This window comes from Cavia porcellus, unplaced genomic scaffold (genome assembly GCF_034190915.1).
Source record: "Cavia porcellus strain 051 isolate PalLab524CR breed Dunkin Hartley unplaced genomic scaffold, mCavPor4.1 scaffold_2, whole genome shotgun sequence".
Taxonomy (NCBI): Eukaryota; Metazoa; Chordata; class Mammalia; order Rodentia; family Caviidae; genus Cavia; species Cavia porcellus.
Genome location: NW_026947485.1, coordinates 116920391 through 116936913, shown reverse-complemented (window position 1 = coordinate 116936913; position 16523 = coordinate 116920391). Strand labels below are relative to the sequence as shown.

The 16523-nt window shown below is 46.0% G+C and overlaps 1 protein-coding gene and 1 pseudogene across 1 annotated transcript; both read left to right on the top strand.

The window, feature by feature from the left end:
• The first annotated feature begins 1325 nt into the window (after positions 1 to 1325).
• On the top strand, positions 1326 to 10322 carry LOC134475264 (uncharacterized). The gene is made up of 2 exons (XM_063245251.1): positions 1326 to 1893; positions 7283 to 10322. The coding sequence occupies exon 2, from the start codon at positions 7350 to 7352 to the stop codon at positions 9222 to 9224; it is 1875 nt and encodes a 624-aa protein (XP_063101321.1). The 5' UTR covers positions 1326 to 1893; positions 7283 to 7349; the 3' UTR covers positions 9225 to 10322.
• Positions 10323 to 12451: 2129 nt separating this feature from the next.
• Positions 12452 to 13367, top strand: LOC106025621 (olfactory receptor 5B12-like; annotated as a pseudogene).
• The last annotated feature ends 3156 nt before the right edge of the window (positions 13368 to 16523 follow it).

The window sequence follows — 16523 nt, the reverse complement described above, 5'->3', positions numbered from 1 at the left end:
TATTTTTTTTGGTGTTGCTGCTTACCACATTATTCAACATCACTAGAAAATTATATCTATACTCTCACATCAAAGGTCAGCATTCATTTCTGTAATTACTTTCTTAGAATGTACTCTGATAGGACTTGTTAACATTTTAACAGGTGATCCCGCCTATGCAGTTAATGTCACTGATCTTTTGTAGACAGCTACTATAAAAGTACTCCAGATCATGCTCCATGTTTTGTGTCTGTGTGTGTGACTGTAGGCAGCTAGAGTAAGATTTTATCTTTTTATGGAGATCCTGTAAGGTCACACTCCAGCCTTTCTGGACCAGCAAAAGGAAATCTCCATTCCAGTAGAAGGATTGCCTCAATACTACTTGACCCCTTACCTCTACCTATAAATATTAAAGATCATAGGTGTTTCATCTTGTACAAACTTCTCTAGAATGCCAGATTCTGCCTACATCAAGTCTATCAGAAGGTTGTATTCCTGGAAACCTCCAGGCAAATGAATTATGGCAAATGAATGTAACGCATGCATCTCATTTTGTCAGACTTCATAATTGGCATGTTAGTGTAGATACTGACTCTTAGTTTACACGTTACCTATCACCCAGGTGGGACTGTGGGATACATACAACAACATTGTCTCTCAACATTGATAAAGATGGGAATTTCTAGAAAGTAAAAACTGATAATGGCCTTTGGAAGCTTTTAAATGTTTTGCATCAATGGGACATTAGTCATTCTGCTGGAATTCTTAAAATCCATAAAGATAAGCTATTATTGAGCATGCATTTTAATGTTAGCATAGCAGTTACAAAAGTAAAAAAAATGGCTAATGATAAAAATAAAAATGAAAAAAACTGTTAATAATAGGTCATAAGCCACAAGTTCACCTTGAGTTTGCTATATTACTGACATGTCACCATGATTGAAGTATATCTGTGAAAGGTACAAGTTTATGATAAAATGGAGAAGGGACAAGTGTTACGGCTTCTGGAGATGGGAAAATTGGCGGAACCAGTTACCCTTTGGTATGGGGATGAAGATTTGCCTGTGTTATTGCAGGAAATAGACAGAGATTGTGGGTACCTACTGCAAGTTCACAACCAGGGATACACAAGTTTAAACAACATATGACTTTTCCTACATAGGAATCCAAGATATAAATGAAACAAAATAGGAGGTAAAAGAAAACAGGGAAAGAGATCTTTTTCAGATAGGAAGAACAAAGATGGAGAGAAAAGGCAAGCACAGGAGGAGGGAATGGGAAAAGAGTTAGGATTTGTCATGCACGTGTCCAAACCACCATGATAAAAGTAGGCACTATGCATCACTGTTGGGAGCTCGACCGAGTGATATGAGGCCTGTGGTGAGGAGTGAAGCCTGAGCTAGATTGCCCCTCCCGTCGACCGAGTGATATGAGGCCTGTGGTGAGGAGTGAAGCCTGAGCTAGATTACCCCTCCCATCGAGTATGCCAAGATGGCGCCCATTTCCTGCTCCCTAGCTAGTAAACAACACGCCCTGTAAGCTAGTCTGCCCAGCAACAGCTGACGCTGGCCAATCAGCTCGTCTTGCCTACTTTGATGTGATTGGTCGATGTGTCCATATATATGCTGACACCACCCCTGGGGCGAGAACACACACCAAGAAGAGGGACTGCTGAGAGAAGCACACAAGGAGCCGTAGGGAACGGACCAGAGGAGGCTTCCCTCAGGCGGGATCCGAGATCCCGGAACAGGGCGTACGGAGAGAGAAAATAAACCAGAGGCTGTCCGCCGACTACTCGTGTCGTGTGTTTTTTCCTGCCGGCCGGGATCGACACCGACATTTGGTGGCCCGTACGGGGAACTGATCACCCCCGAGGCGAGGCAGACGACGCTCCAGTATTGCTCTGCAGGACAGGTGAGTAGGGGATAAACCTGGGCTCTGGGTGGCGCGCACCTACAGGGCTTTTTAGACTCCCCTCAAGCTCACGTGTATGTGGCAGGTTAGCCTCACACGGTGAGAACGGACTCCTCAGTGACAGGCATGGGCAACTTACCCACTAAGAGTTCCAAGTCACTGGTAAGAGCGGTGAAAGACCTGCTCAAGATTTCAGGTATATCAATGAGCTCCAAGACACTTACGGAGTTTCTCCAACAAGTAGATGAGGCGGCACCCTGGTTCCTGCCGACGGGGCACTTGTCCCTGCCTTGCTGGGAGAAATTAGGTAAGGATTTAGAAAGAGCAGAAGAGGAGCGCCGACTCCCACTTTCGGTTCGGCCGCTCTGGGAGATGATTCATTCATGCCTCAAAGGGGAGAGGAATGGGGCTAAGGATAGCGCAGATGGGCTCTCTCAGGCCCGCCGAGCTTTTGAAGGGGCCCGTTCGGAGTCCTCCCGAGAGGGGTCCGTCGCAGGGAGCGTGCGGAGGCGCTCGCGAGAGCGAGGCAAGAGAGAGGTACCCCCTGCCTCGGATTCCTCGGGCTCAGATACCTCGGAAGGCGAGGACAATGAGGCAAGTGACCCCCCTAATCCCTTTGCAGCTTTACGTAGAGACCTAGTCAAGATGCAGACAGACCTAGAGAAGGGAAGGAAACTCCTGAGCACTCCCCAACGGAAAGCCGTAGAGCCTTCCGCGCCACCCTGGGAGGTCCCAAACACCGGTTCCTGTGGTGAGATGGCGGCCTGGGGCCATCCTCCGTCACCCCCCCCATGGAGGGAGTGGCCTGGACCGTTGTCACATGTAGGGCCACCATCTTGTCTGCTTGGCGACCCGCCATCTTGTGCCCCAAAGACTGGTCGGCCATGTTACAAAGAGATACAATTTTGTGATAGGGAGGGACAGACATCTCATGGGGAGGCACCGCCCTGTGAAAAAATGCCAAGGTCCCAGGGAAGGTATTTTCGTAGATGGACATTTAGAATGGAACAGATTCCTCAAGGGGCGAATGAGTATGAACAATGTGGGCTTTATCCGGTGCTCCTAGCGCAAGGCCAAGGACCCAATTACTGGGAACCACTGGAGATCAAGCAAATTAAGGAGCTTAAAAATGCGGTTGCCACATTTGGCCCTACTGCTCCTTACACTATAACTATGTTGGAGAATTTGTCTGCCGGTGGCTTTCTGACGCCCAGTGATTGGACCCAACTGGCTAAAGCCTGCCTGGCCCCCGGGGCTTTTCTGGATTGGCGCGCCTGGTATACTGAGTTTGCCGCCGAACAGGCTGAAAAAAATGCGGCTAGGGGCCATAGGGGGCAAAATGAGGATATGCTTATGGGTAAGGGTCAGTACGCTCAAGATCAAACTAGATTCCCTCCAAATGTGTATGAACAGATACATAACATAGGCATCCGCGCCTGGAAGCAGGTAAACAACACAGGGGTGGCCTCACAATGCCTCTCTAAAATTGTTCAGGGCAACACAGAACCTTTTGTGGATTTTGTGGCCAGAATGCAGGAGGCAGCTGACAGACTCTTTTCAGATCCGAGTGCTGCTGCTCCTCTTATTAAACAGTTAATCTTCGAACAGTGCACCAAGGACTGCAGGGCAGCCATAGCACCCCATAAAGGTAAAAACATAGAGGCGTGGATTAAAATTTGTAGAGAAATAGGGGGGCCATTATCCAACTCAGGCGTGGCTGCCCTTTTAGCCGCCGCCTTACAACAGACAGGGCCTCAGAAGACCAATCACCCTGGTAAGCCCAGGGGATGTTTCCAGTGTGGGGATCCCAGCCATATAAGGAAAAACTGCCCCAAGACCGGACAGGGGGAGTTTATATCCAAGAGACAGGAATCAGACAGACGAACGGGAACCTGCGAAAGGTGCGGTAAAGGTTCTCACAAAGCAAAAGATTGCAGATCTATTTTTGATGCCCAGGGGAACCGTATTAGTGGCAGGGAGACTACGGAGCAAAAAAACGGCCAGAGGGGGCCCTCCTTACGGACGGGCCCCCACTCCCTAGACAGGACAACACAAGATGGCACCCCCCCACAGGGGCCACCCCCGGGCCAGCAGGCGTGGACCTCTGTGTCGCCTCCAGACTCCTATTAACACCCGATATGGGCGTTCAGGTGGTTGAAACCACCTCCAAAGGACCACTACCCGACAAGCTAGTTGGTTTAGTGATTGGACAGTCCTCCACAGCCCTCCGGGGCCTTACCGTGATCCCTGGAGTTGTAGACCCAGATTATTTAGGAAACATCAAAATCATGGTACAATCTCATATAGGGACCATAGTAATTAATGAAGGGGATAAGATAGCACAACTTTTACTGTTCCCCAGTCTCCATGAGAGACCCCGGTCCGGTCAACGGGTTAGAGGGGGTCAGGGACTTGGCCCCTCTAAGGAAATTTTTGAAGGACTTCATATGACTCTTGATAAAAGGCCCATGCTATCGCTCAGGATTAACGGAAAAAAGATAACAGGACTCCTAGATACAGGGGCAGACCGTTCCATCGTCTCCAAGAAAGACTGGCCTCCTAGTTGGCCTACCAACACAGCTGACAACACACTCCAAGGATTGGGGATAGTGGCTGCCCCCCAGGTTAGTGCCGTGACCCTGCCTTGGGGTGATGAGGAAGGTCACCGAGGACATTTTCAACCTTTTGTTTTGCAGCTGCCAGTATCCTTGTGGGGAAGAGACGTTCTCACCCAGATGGATGTCACTCTTACATCCACCTGCTCTCCCCAAGCCAAAGGGATACTCAAAAATCAGGGATATGTCCCCGGCAAGGGCCTGGGCGCAGCCCTGCAGGGCCGGACATCCCCCGTACCTGTAGAAAAAAGGGAAGGTAGACACGGGTTGGGTTTTTCCTAGGGGTCACTGAGAAACTTCTCCTGCCCGCTCCAATTAAGATCACCTGGAAATCTCAAAATCCAGTTTGGGTGCCTCAGTGGCCCTTACCCAAGGAGAAGCTTTTAGCATTAACTGAGATAGTCAAAACCCAGTTTCAGGCGGGACACGTAAAGCCGTCAACCTCCCCTTGGAATACCCCTGTCTTTGTTATCAGGAAGAAATCAGGCAAGTGGAGGCTGCTCCATGATCTGAGGGCTGTCAACTCACAGATGCAGCCCCTGGGGGCGATCCAGAGGGGACTACCAGCCCTCTCAGCCATCCCTCGGTCCTGGCCAGTCTATGCCATAGATCTTAGAGACTGTTTTTTCTCAATCCCCCTGCATCCAGAGGACACCCACAGATTCGCCTTTACCCTACCCACCATTAACCAAGAGAGTCCTGATCAGAGATACGAGTGGGTTACATTACCCCAGGGTATGGCCAACAGTCCCACCATGTGTCAGATGTATCTTGATTTTCTACTGGCCCCCTTGCGTGAAGCCTTCCCCAGAATTAGATGTATTCATTACATGGATGATTTGCTAATCAGTGCAAAAGATGTGACTGAGTTGGAGGATATGCTTGGCCAATTGGTCAGGGCCCTGAGAAAGGCAAATTTACATATTGCCCCTGACAAGATTCAGGGAGGAGACATAGTGACCTACCTGGGCACCAAAGTCTCCCCCACATCGATTTCTCCACAAAAGGTAACCATCAGAACAGATAGCCTAAGGACCTTGAATGACATGCAAAAGCTACTGGGAGATATAAACTGGATCAGACCTTATTTACACATCCCTAACTCGGACTTAAAGCCCCTGTTCGACCTCCTGAAAGGAGACCCGGATATTGCCTCCCCCAGGGAGTTCACCCCGGAAGCCAGAGTTGCTCTGAGAAAGATAGAGGAAGCCCTAAGTACAGCTGCATTGCGGAGAATTGACTCAGAACAGCCTTTTGAGGTCTGCTTGCTGCAGACCGTTTCTCAACCTACGGCAGTGATTTGGCAAAAGGGACCACTTTTGTGGGTGCACCCTAAGGTCTCACCTGCCAAGATTATCGAACATTATCCGGAAACGGTCGCTTCCCTGGCCTTGGAGGCACATGGCAGGGCTATCCAACATTTTGGCTCTGCACCCCATGCTATCCGGGTACCTTATACCGCTTCTCAAATAAAAATCCTGACTGCTTGTATAGATACGTGGGCCATCCTGAGATGTGTTTTTCTTGGGGAGATAGACAACCAGTTCCCCAGGGACCCCATATTACAGTTTGTTACTCAACATCCGGTGATATTTCCAAAAATCACCGCGTCCACACCACTTACTCCTGCAACAACGATCTATACGGACGGGTCAAAAACCGGGATAGGGGCTTATGTGGTCTCAGGTATGCCTCCGATCAGCATACAATTTGAACCAGATCAACCACAGGTGGTAGAGTTACAAATTGTACAAACCGTCCTCGAGAAGTTCCCAGGGGCCCTTAATATTGTTTCTGATTCAAAATACGTTGTTAATGCCATGCAGGTCCTTGAGACTGCGGGCCCGATTAAGCCAACCTCCAAAGTGACTAATTTGTTTTTGTCTATCCAGACTCTGCTGATAAATAGACACAACAAAATATACATCACTCACATAAGAGCACATACGCGCCTGCCAGGGCCCATGGTACAGGGCAATGCGGCAGCTGACGTGGCCACTCGCCCGTTGTGGATACTCAATATGTTATCTTCAATAGAACAAGCCCGTCTGTTCCATGACAGATTTCATGTCAACGCCAGGACGTTAGCCAACCAGTACCACATTTCCAGGGCTGACGCGCGGGACATCGTACGGTTATGCGGCTCTTGCGCCACATACACACCCGTCGTATCAACGGGAGTTAACCCCAGGGGATTGATTCCTGGCGACACTTGGCAAATGGATGTCACACATATGATAGAATTCGGATCTCTTAAATATGTTCATGTCTCTACGGACACCTGCTCTCATATTATATTTGCGACTGCTGAAACTGGCGAAAAGGTGTCTCATGTAATCAATCATTGCCTGACAGCTTGGGCCGCATGGGACAAACCAAAAATATTAAAAACTGATAATGGACCAGCTTATACAAGCAGAGCCTTTAATGAGTTCTGTGAAAAAATGGGGGTACAATTAAAACATGGCATCCCATACAATCCCCAAGGTCAAGGAATTATTGAAAGGGCTCATAGGAGCCTTAAAGATATTCTACAAAAACAAAAAGGGGGAATAAGTCAGGGCCTGCCCCCAAAGGCACGGCTCTCCATGGCACTGTTCACATACAATTTTCTGAACCTGAATAACAACAATCACTCCCCGGCCATGGAACATTGTAATCCATCTCCTGGCAATAGGGGATGGGTGAAATGGAAAGATGTCCTGACGGGACAATGGATGGGCCCGGATCCAGTAGTTAGCTGGAACCGAGGTGCGGTTTGTGTTTTCCCGCAGGAACCAGGACGAGAACCATTGTGGGTCCCAGAACGGCTGACGCGTGTGGCGAATCCAACGAAACATAATGCAGGAGACACTCCAAAACTCAACGGCAGCGGACAGCCTAATCAAGATCGGTCCGACCAGGATATTGCTGCTCGACCGAGGAATACCGTATGACTTATGGGACACAGTAATGATTATGCTCTCGATAGTAATTGGCTCTCTTTTAGGGTACGGTGCAGCCAGAGTGGCTAGGCCACGCCGCCTTCCGGCAGCCCCCTTCCTTCTGGTTTTGATGCTCACCACCACTACTGAAATAGGAGCAGACTTGGTGTGGGCAGCAATACATCATCCGCCAGCGCTAGCCGCTATCTCCACCACAGCCCCCTCTCTCCCAAAGTTGTATGCAAAAAACTGCTCCGCCAGATTGCCTTGCATACCAGATATACCGTTAACCATCAGACCCATACGTTTTGACCTTCCCATCACCAATGACGTGGTCATTTTTTCCACTAATAGTAACCCCTCGTGTCACCGGGGATCCTGCGTTAGCTTCCTGCCCCTCCTTGTAAAATGGTACAATACCTCCCTGACGGTGAGGTTGTCTGTCCCATCCCTGCATTCGCCTGGATGTTTTAAAGCTGGCACACTTAGCGGCGGAGTCATCACTTTTAACTCAACCTGCAAACCCCGAGCAGCCATGCACACCCGTCCCGATTTCCCCACATGCCCATACCGTGTGTCCCCAAGCCGAAAAAGACAGATGGTGGACCTGTCACAACTTTCATGGCAGCCCTGTACTGTCGACGGCGTGGGAGTGACTCATCTAAACATGTCTTGGTGGTCCCGGTTCTCTCCTCCATCCGGTAGTAACAACATATTCGCGTTGACCTGGTGGGAGTCCTACCTGAGAGTGAACAACAAGTGGGCAATAAGCTTCCCCTTCCCCCTTAATGAAAATTGGTTGTGCCTCTCCACCGGAGCCTGCATGGACTTAAGACCCATGCTCGCTATTAACGCTTCTGCCTCTAATGGAACCACCAATGTCACCCTTAATTCTGAGGCTGCATGCGTAAAACCGCCCTACTTATGGGTATTCTCTGCTGACATCTCCTTTAAGTGCAGTAACCAACCATGCTTTACAGGGAACTGCTGGAATGGGTCTTTCCCGTATGCTATGTTGGCTCTTCGACCCCCACTGATGTGGGTTCCCTTTAACGAATCTGTTTGGGTTCATCCCGTCTATCAGCAGGACCAACTACCCATGCTCAGACGTAAGAGAGATTTTGGGATCACAGCGGCCCTGACAGCACTGTTCGTGACTCTGACTGCGACGGCTGTGACGGCTGCCGTTGCTCTGACCCAGTCTACGCTGACGGCTCAGGCCTTTACCAATCTTACGGACACCACCTCCCTGGCGCTGAGGGAGCAACAAGAAGTCAACCTCCTCCAGCACAACGCCATAATGGCGTTACAGCAGCAGATCGACCTAATCGCTCAGGAAGTCCAGGGACTCTGGGAGGTGGCTAACAATTTATGTGACGCCAGATGGGCATTCACCCAGTTGTGCGTTACCCCCATCCAGGTCAACCGTTCGGCTTACAGGCAATTTCAGGATTATGTTCTCACCACCTATAATTCTTCCTTTTGGAACGCTAGCGTGCGCCTGGATATGACTATCCGGCAGCTAGATCAGATAGAGGTGCCTATACTTACAGCCTCCTTTTTTGATGATGTCCTAAGCCAGATAGGCTCCTTCTTCAAACCTTCGTCACTCCTTGCGTATGGGATCATTCTTGCTCTTGTGATTGTCACTCTCGTGACTCTTAGGTGCCTGCGGTCGATAAGGGCGACCCAAAAGACACATATGACATTGATGATGTTGCTGGCCCAGAGTCAAGGGGATTCCACACCTAGCGTTTTCTGGGCTCAGGCTAGAAAGGCACGGCTCCTTTAACCAGTACGTGGCTGCCCTCGCCATTATTCTTACGGATGTTCTAGTATTATTACGTACGTCTCCTTCCCCGTCGCGGCTGCGAACTTAGACTAGAAGGACCCCACGCTTAAGGCGTGTTCCCATTGATAATTAGAAAATAGTAATTAGTGATTGTAGTGAACGGGGATTATGGTTGGTAATTAGTAATTACGCGGTTCCTCAGATGTCACTCGGCTGACCCCTCCGTGTCTCCCCCAAGATATAAGCTTTAAGAGTTGAGTGGGCAAGCCAACGACGGGTAAGACGGGAGAAGTTCTCCTGATCAACCTAAGACAGGCTCTACTCCGAGGGTCCTCTAGGGAGTGAGAGTTATGGCATTGAGATGCGAGACCAAGGGTACTGCAGTGCCATCCGCCTCGAGGGTTGAGGGGAAGGCAGGAATGAATGTCTATATGCATCCAGGTTCGGTTCACAAAAGCCTGGCCCTGCGAAAAAATGAACCACTCACCTTGAGCATGGTCCTGGCGCAAGGATATGTACGAGACAAGGTGATGCACAGCAGGGTATAGACCTCTACATTCTCTCATGCCTCGGCCTGCGAAATAGGCCCACTCCCAGACACCTCACATGGACCCACAGACCACACTATCTTAATAAATAAAGAAGGGGGAGATGTTGGGAGCTCGACCGAGTGATATGAGGCCTGTGGTGAGGAGTGAAGCCTGAGCTAGATTGCCCCTCCCGTCGACCGAGTGATATGAGGCCTGTGGTGAGGAGTGAAGCCTGAGCTAGATTACCCCTCCCATCGAGTATGCCAAGATGGCGCCCATTTCCTGCTCCCTAGCTAGTAAACAACACGCCCTGTAAGCTAGTCTGCCCAGCAACAGCTGACGCTGGCCAATCAGCTCGTCTTGCCTACTTTGATGTGATTGGTCGATGTGTCCATATATATGCTGACACCACCCCTGGGGCGAGAACACACACCAAGAAGAGGGACTGCTGAGAGAAGCACACAAGGAGCCGTAGGGAACGGACCAGAGGAGGCTTCCCTCAGGCGGGATCCGAGATCCCGGAACAGGGCGTACGGAGAGAGAAAATAAACCAGAGGCTGTCCGCCGACTACTCGTGTCGTGTGTTTTTTCCTGCCGGCCGGGATCGACACCGACACATCACAAACATGTACTAATAAATTAGAAAGAGAAAACTTAAACTGGGCAGCCTTGGCTCATATTCCCTAACCTTGATGATATAACTACAAGTCTGTAGTTAGTTGTCAATAAAGATATTTATTATTTAACCATTTTTTCAATAGAATCCCCAGTTATATTTTACAGATTCAGTGGATTTGCTTTTCTACCCACTGCGAGTCTAAACTGTTCTTAGTGGGGCTCTTTATCTGGGTGGTACATGGTCTTGCAAACTGAAAGCATGTGATCATGAATGAAACTGCACCTAAGTTTTTCAATCTACCATGGAAGTGCATATTCATAAAAATTTGATGTCATAAACATATGTTGAAAGACTGATCATGTAATGACAGAATATTTAGCATATATACATTTATTATTTTCTGCCATGCAATTTTGAAAAATCTTCCTTTAACTTTTTCCTAGGCCATGACAATGAAAATAAATCACCTCTGATTTACATTAAATTTATTGGTTCTGTGTTCCTCACTCATATGTTGGAAATAATTTGGATTTTTGGACAAGAGAGGATTATTCCCTCTAGACTCCTTGCTGTAAGGTTTCCTTAGGGAAAGTGGGTCTAATATAATATCATAGGTACTAAATATAAGTTATGAGTTTACTTTTATTAACTGTTCCAATCAATAGGCTGGATCATCCTGTATTATTCTTGCTGAAAGATTTTCTTGGTAATATCATCTCTATTATTTATAGTAATATATCTTTGGTGATGAAATAATAAATATAATATAATTTTAATTTTGTTCATATTTAAGAACAATGTATGATATTTTTGCTCATTTGGCTAATGTTACTTTCTTAATATAGCAAAAACTTGAAGTAACTATTTAATGAAAAGTAAATCATAGCATATAACATATTTATCACTGACCATACACAAAGAATAAATGAAAAAGAATTAAAAAGTTCATTTTGTAGACAATTTCCAGTAGAAATATAATGTTAGATATACATTCATCATGTTGGTTGTCATTATATTTGAATGCTTATCATTACACACTTATACCAAGTAGTCACAAAAATCATGTGCAGATATTATATTTCCTAGGATCTTCTTTAATCTAGAGTAGGTGTACTCCTGCTCCTTTAGGTTAATAAGTTTTTAAGCATCATTAGTATTAATTTTCTATTTTAATTGGAAATAGAAAGCACTGAAATTTTCCCCAAGCGTAATGTTCTCGAAGGGGTGTGTACAGAGTAGATTTTCATTTTATTTCCTAACCAAATTTTGTCCATGAGTTTACCATCACATACATATCATCTTAAAGAGAAATGTTGTTTTTAAAGTTAGAGAAAAATTCCACAGAATACTAATTCATAGACATTTAGCAAGTTTCTTACACTCTGATTTGTGCACTGTTAAGGTAAATGCTAATATTTTTATTTCAGTAATATGATTTTGAATTTCCAAAGCATTCTGTACTGTGGCTTTACAACCGAGACACTCTGAATATGTGCCATATCATTCTTGCAGCTCTTCAGCCTGCAATGACTTCGATTTTTCCATTCTTATGTTTCCCATTTTGAAACATTATTTTTAAAAATACATGCACACATCATCTACAATAAATATCTGTGAAATACTAAATAATGTATATAATACTCAAACACATAAAATATGCAGCACAATAATATTCAGTAGATTATTTCTATCTTCAAATATTTTAGTAACAGGAGGATGTGTAAAACTGCACACATTGAGATATATAAGATCTAATGAAGTGCATTTCAGTAAAATGTGAAATCTCTGAAACTCAGAGAGTGAACTCTGAAGACTCAGAATGGTGACAGACCAATTCTCATGAGTCTATAGAGTACTCTCAGGCGTTCTGCCTGATTAATATCCAGAATAAATATGTCAAGAAATGTGAGTGTAGTACCTTAAAAGCTTAAACTTCTTACTTAACTAGGACCAACATTATTCATCACCAACCACACATCAATAGTTTTCTAAGAATTTCTCAGCACTGAAGTCTTTGGTTGCCCTCTTATCCTGAGTTGACTGATTTCTTTCCTCCAGAGTGACATTGGACACAGGAGATGGACATCTACAGTGTCATCACGATGACTCACTTAGTCCTTATTGAGTTCTCTGACTTCCCTGAGGTGTGCAAACCTCTCTTTGTGGCCTTTGCCATCATCTACCTGGTCACCTTGGCAGGAAACAGGGACATCCTCCTGGCCCTTGGCACATGCCATTGTACTACTTTCTGGCAAACTTGTCCCTCTTAGACATATTCTGCCCATCCACTACTGTCCCCAGGATGCTCCAGAACCTCATGACTGAGGACCACAGCATTTTATTCCTTAGTTGTGCCCTGCAGCTGTATTTCATGGTGGTCCTGGCTGGGACTGAGGTTTGCCTGCTGGCTGTAATGGCTTATGACCAGTACTTGGCTATACGTTTCCTCTTCACTACTCTGTCATCAAAAGCAAGGATCGCTGTGTCCAGCAGGTGTTGCAAATCTGGGTTGTTGGGTTCCTCAACTCCACCATCCACATAGTATCCACCTTCAGACTGTCCTTCTGCAGGTCCCATCTGGTAGACCAGTACTATTGTGACATCCCAGCAGTGGTGGCCCTGTCTTGCTCATTCATATATGTGGCTGAAATGCTTGTTTTAGTGGTGCGGGGTATTTCTGGGCTAATTTCCTTCCTGACCACCTTGATCTCCTATGTCTACATCATTTCCACCAGCCTGAAGAGCCAGACTGCAGAACGGAAATGCAAAGCCTTCTTCACATGTGCCTCTCACCTCGTGAAGGTCTGCCTGTTCTATGGCACAGCCATCTTCACCTACACCCACCCCTCCTCCAGTCAAAACCACAGAGAGGCTCATCTCTGTGCTCTCTGAGGTCATCACTCTGTGCTCAACCCTGTCACCTACAGCCTGAGGAATATGGAGGTGAAAAGGGCCCTCACAAGGGCTGTGTGTGGTAGAGGAAGTTCACAGTAAAAGTGATTGCAAAGCAGAATTAATCACTACTCTATTTGAAGTGAATTCTTAGGAAAAATTCTTAGGAAAAAATGTTTCTCTAGGTGGGACATAGTTACCTGGTGATGTTAGAAATGCACAGACATGATAGGTATTTCTTTAGTTAGAACTAACTGTATATCTTTAAAGTGAAGGCTTAGTCTTTGTATCTGTCTTACAGATTTTTTATGTGGTTTGTTGGCTTTTCATTGTGACATGGTTTTGTAGGGAAAAGGATGGAGATGAGAAAATAATGGTCTCTGTAGATCTTCTACCTAATCCTAACTAGAAGGAGTTAAAATAAACTCTAATGGAGCTGATCAAAGATACAGTAGAAAAAGAGAGAAGAACTAGATTTTAAAAAGGCACCAAGTGACCTTTGGACTTGCATGAAGGAACCAAAAGAGAAGGTCTGACAGGCAGGACATAGAGAAAAAGCCTTGCACACAGCAGATAAATCACTCCCATCTCCAGTAGAACAGAAGGGCAGCAAAAGTGGTGGCATTAACTTTCAGACAGTAAGTACTCAAACTAAGCATGCCATCCAAAATGCATATTTACCTATATGCAAATGTGTGTATATATGTGCATACCTGTGTATGCACATGCTCTCACCTTTAATGTTAATATGTAGTCCACTCCAGAGTCCTTATATTATCTTGTATTTATAGAGTACAGTAGTCTCCCACATGCTCCCTTGCTATCTCTGTGCTGAACATGCATATGGCACTTCTTGCCAATTTTCTGCCCATCCCATACCAAAGATAAAGTCCTGAGAGGAGGTCAAGGAAAAGTAAACAAAGAGACAGAAATAAGTCATACACAGATCACTGGAAGAAATAGAGTCAGACAGAGATACCAAGAGGCTATGCCAGTTCTTAAGGGTTTCAGGTAGGGACAAATTTCACTCAGGTTCTATAAAATCTGTGAGAACCCAGGGCTTTTCCATCTTTCTGATGATCCCTATCCTGAATCATCCTTATGATAGTGTCATGGCTTATGTGGCCCCCAGACCTCATGCATTTGCATTGTGCACTTGATTAATTTGCATTGTGTACTTGATTGATTAATCTGGATAAGGAAATTTCAAAGCAGTTCAATGTTGATTTGTGGCATGGCTATTGTTGGGGGCTTTTAGCCAGCTTTATGTTGCAAATCAAGAGCAAAGGGTGCAGCAGGGTAATTTACAACTCTGTGAATTTGGCCAGAAGGAAAATTCTAGGATGGCTGTTGATTGTAAAGATAGGGTTCAGACTTTGAATGCTGAGGAGAAACAGAGAGATAAGAAAGATGGCCCTGGGGCATCCCAGGAAGCAGTGGGTTCCAACTCTTTGCAGCCTCAAAAATGCAAAAGTGAAAGAAATTGCTCAGAGGAGAAAGCTGCAGAGCACCATGCTCCAGAATGGCATCAGAGGCCACATGAGTTTCCAGAATAGTGACAGAGGCCTCATGAGGTTTCAGAATGGTGGCAACATAGAGAAGCTTTTCTTCACAATCAGGTTCACAGAGAACAATGATCCAGGCAATTTACCCCTACAACCAAGAGAGAGAAAAGCCTGGCTGTTGCTCCTGTTGGCAACAGACCTTGGTGGCATCCACAAGGTGCTGATTTTAGGTGCTAGGAAAATGCACAAATTCTGAGAGTAAGACAGCTTCCACCTCGAATGCAAAGGGCCTGGGAGGCCAAGCAGTGTGCCCCTGAGAGGGCAATTTGTTAAGATGTAAAGGTGAAGCCAAAGGTGCAGTGGAGACCCCAGAAGTGTGGGAAAGCTAGGAAGTGAATCACCCAAGGAAAGGTGCAAAAAGTGAGCAGAATGATTTAAGAGAAAAGCTGTGGGAGCTGAAATCCCTGGAAGTGCCACGAGGGTGGAATCACCTAAGTCTTTTGGAGCTTGCAATGAGATTGCTTCAAATGCTGAGCAGGAAAGTCTAAGACTTAATGTTTGCCCTGCTGGATGTTGGACTTGCTTTGTTTCAAATGCTTTATATTCCCCTGTTTGTAACTTTTGGAATAGTAATGTTTATTTTGTACCTTTGCATTTCAGAAATATTTAACCTTGTTTCATTTGTACAGGGGGTTACAGTTAAGAGTTAGCCATAGATCATAGACTTGGGGCTTGGACTTTTCAGCAATGCTGAAACTGTTAGGACTTTGGAAACTCTTGGAAATGGACTAAATGTCTTTTGTATAAAGGATATACATGAATCCTAAGGGACAGGGGCAGAATGTCATGGTTTATGTTGGTGGCCCCCAAGCCTCATGCATTTGCATTGTGCATTTGTGATTGGTTCATTGTCTAGCACTTGCATTGGGGGTGTGTGTCCTACACTGGCCTAGGGGTGGCGCCAGCATGTAATGTAATGGCAGGAAGAAGGTGTGTCTTGCTCTTTGCTGGTTTCTGCCTTGCTGTTTGCAGCCGCCATGAACTGTGGCCCAGCCATGCCACCCTGCCTTTAAGGCAACTGAGTATGGACTGAAATCTAAAAAAAGACTAAGAAATAAGCCTTTCCTTTCTCAACTTTGGGCTTCAGGTATTTTGTCTCAGCAATGAGTAAAAAGTAACTAAGATAGGTAGCTACCTATCTTCTCCTTGCCTCCCTTTCTTTTCCTCTTTACAAACAAAGCATCTCCCTTCTGTTAAACTTCGTAGTTTGTTTTGGAGCTTGGTTAATAATCCCAGTGGGCTCCCTGGACAATGCAGCAGCAGTGCTTCTGTCCCAAGTGCAGCATTTTCAGTTCTAACTTTGTTTTCATTGTATCTTCAATTACATCTTCTTGGAAGTGTAAGAAATTTACATTTTAATTATGTAAGATTGATGATTTTAGTTCATCACATGGATGGAAGACAGATTCACATATAAAAATATTAATGTTGTATTATGTGTGAACACAGGAGACACATTTCCACAGCAAGAGACTCAAGAAGACTTGGACAGAGAACAGTTACCTGGAGAAAAAAGAAGTGCCCAGATCTGGGCTTCTACAGGGAGGTGGAGGTCAGGTGAGGGAGGCTCTAGTAGGAGAGGTGCCAGGAAGCAAGGGTGGTCTTGTTATGGAGGAACACCCCCAGGTAACAGCAGCTTGCAGCACTCTGTCTTACCTCTGGATATCCTGATGTGGATTGCTCGCTGTGTAGA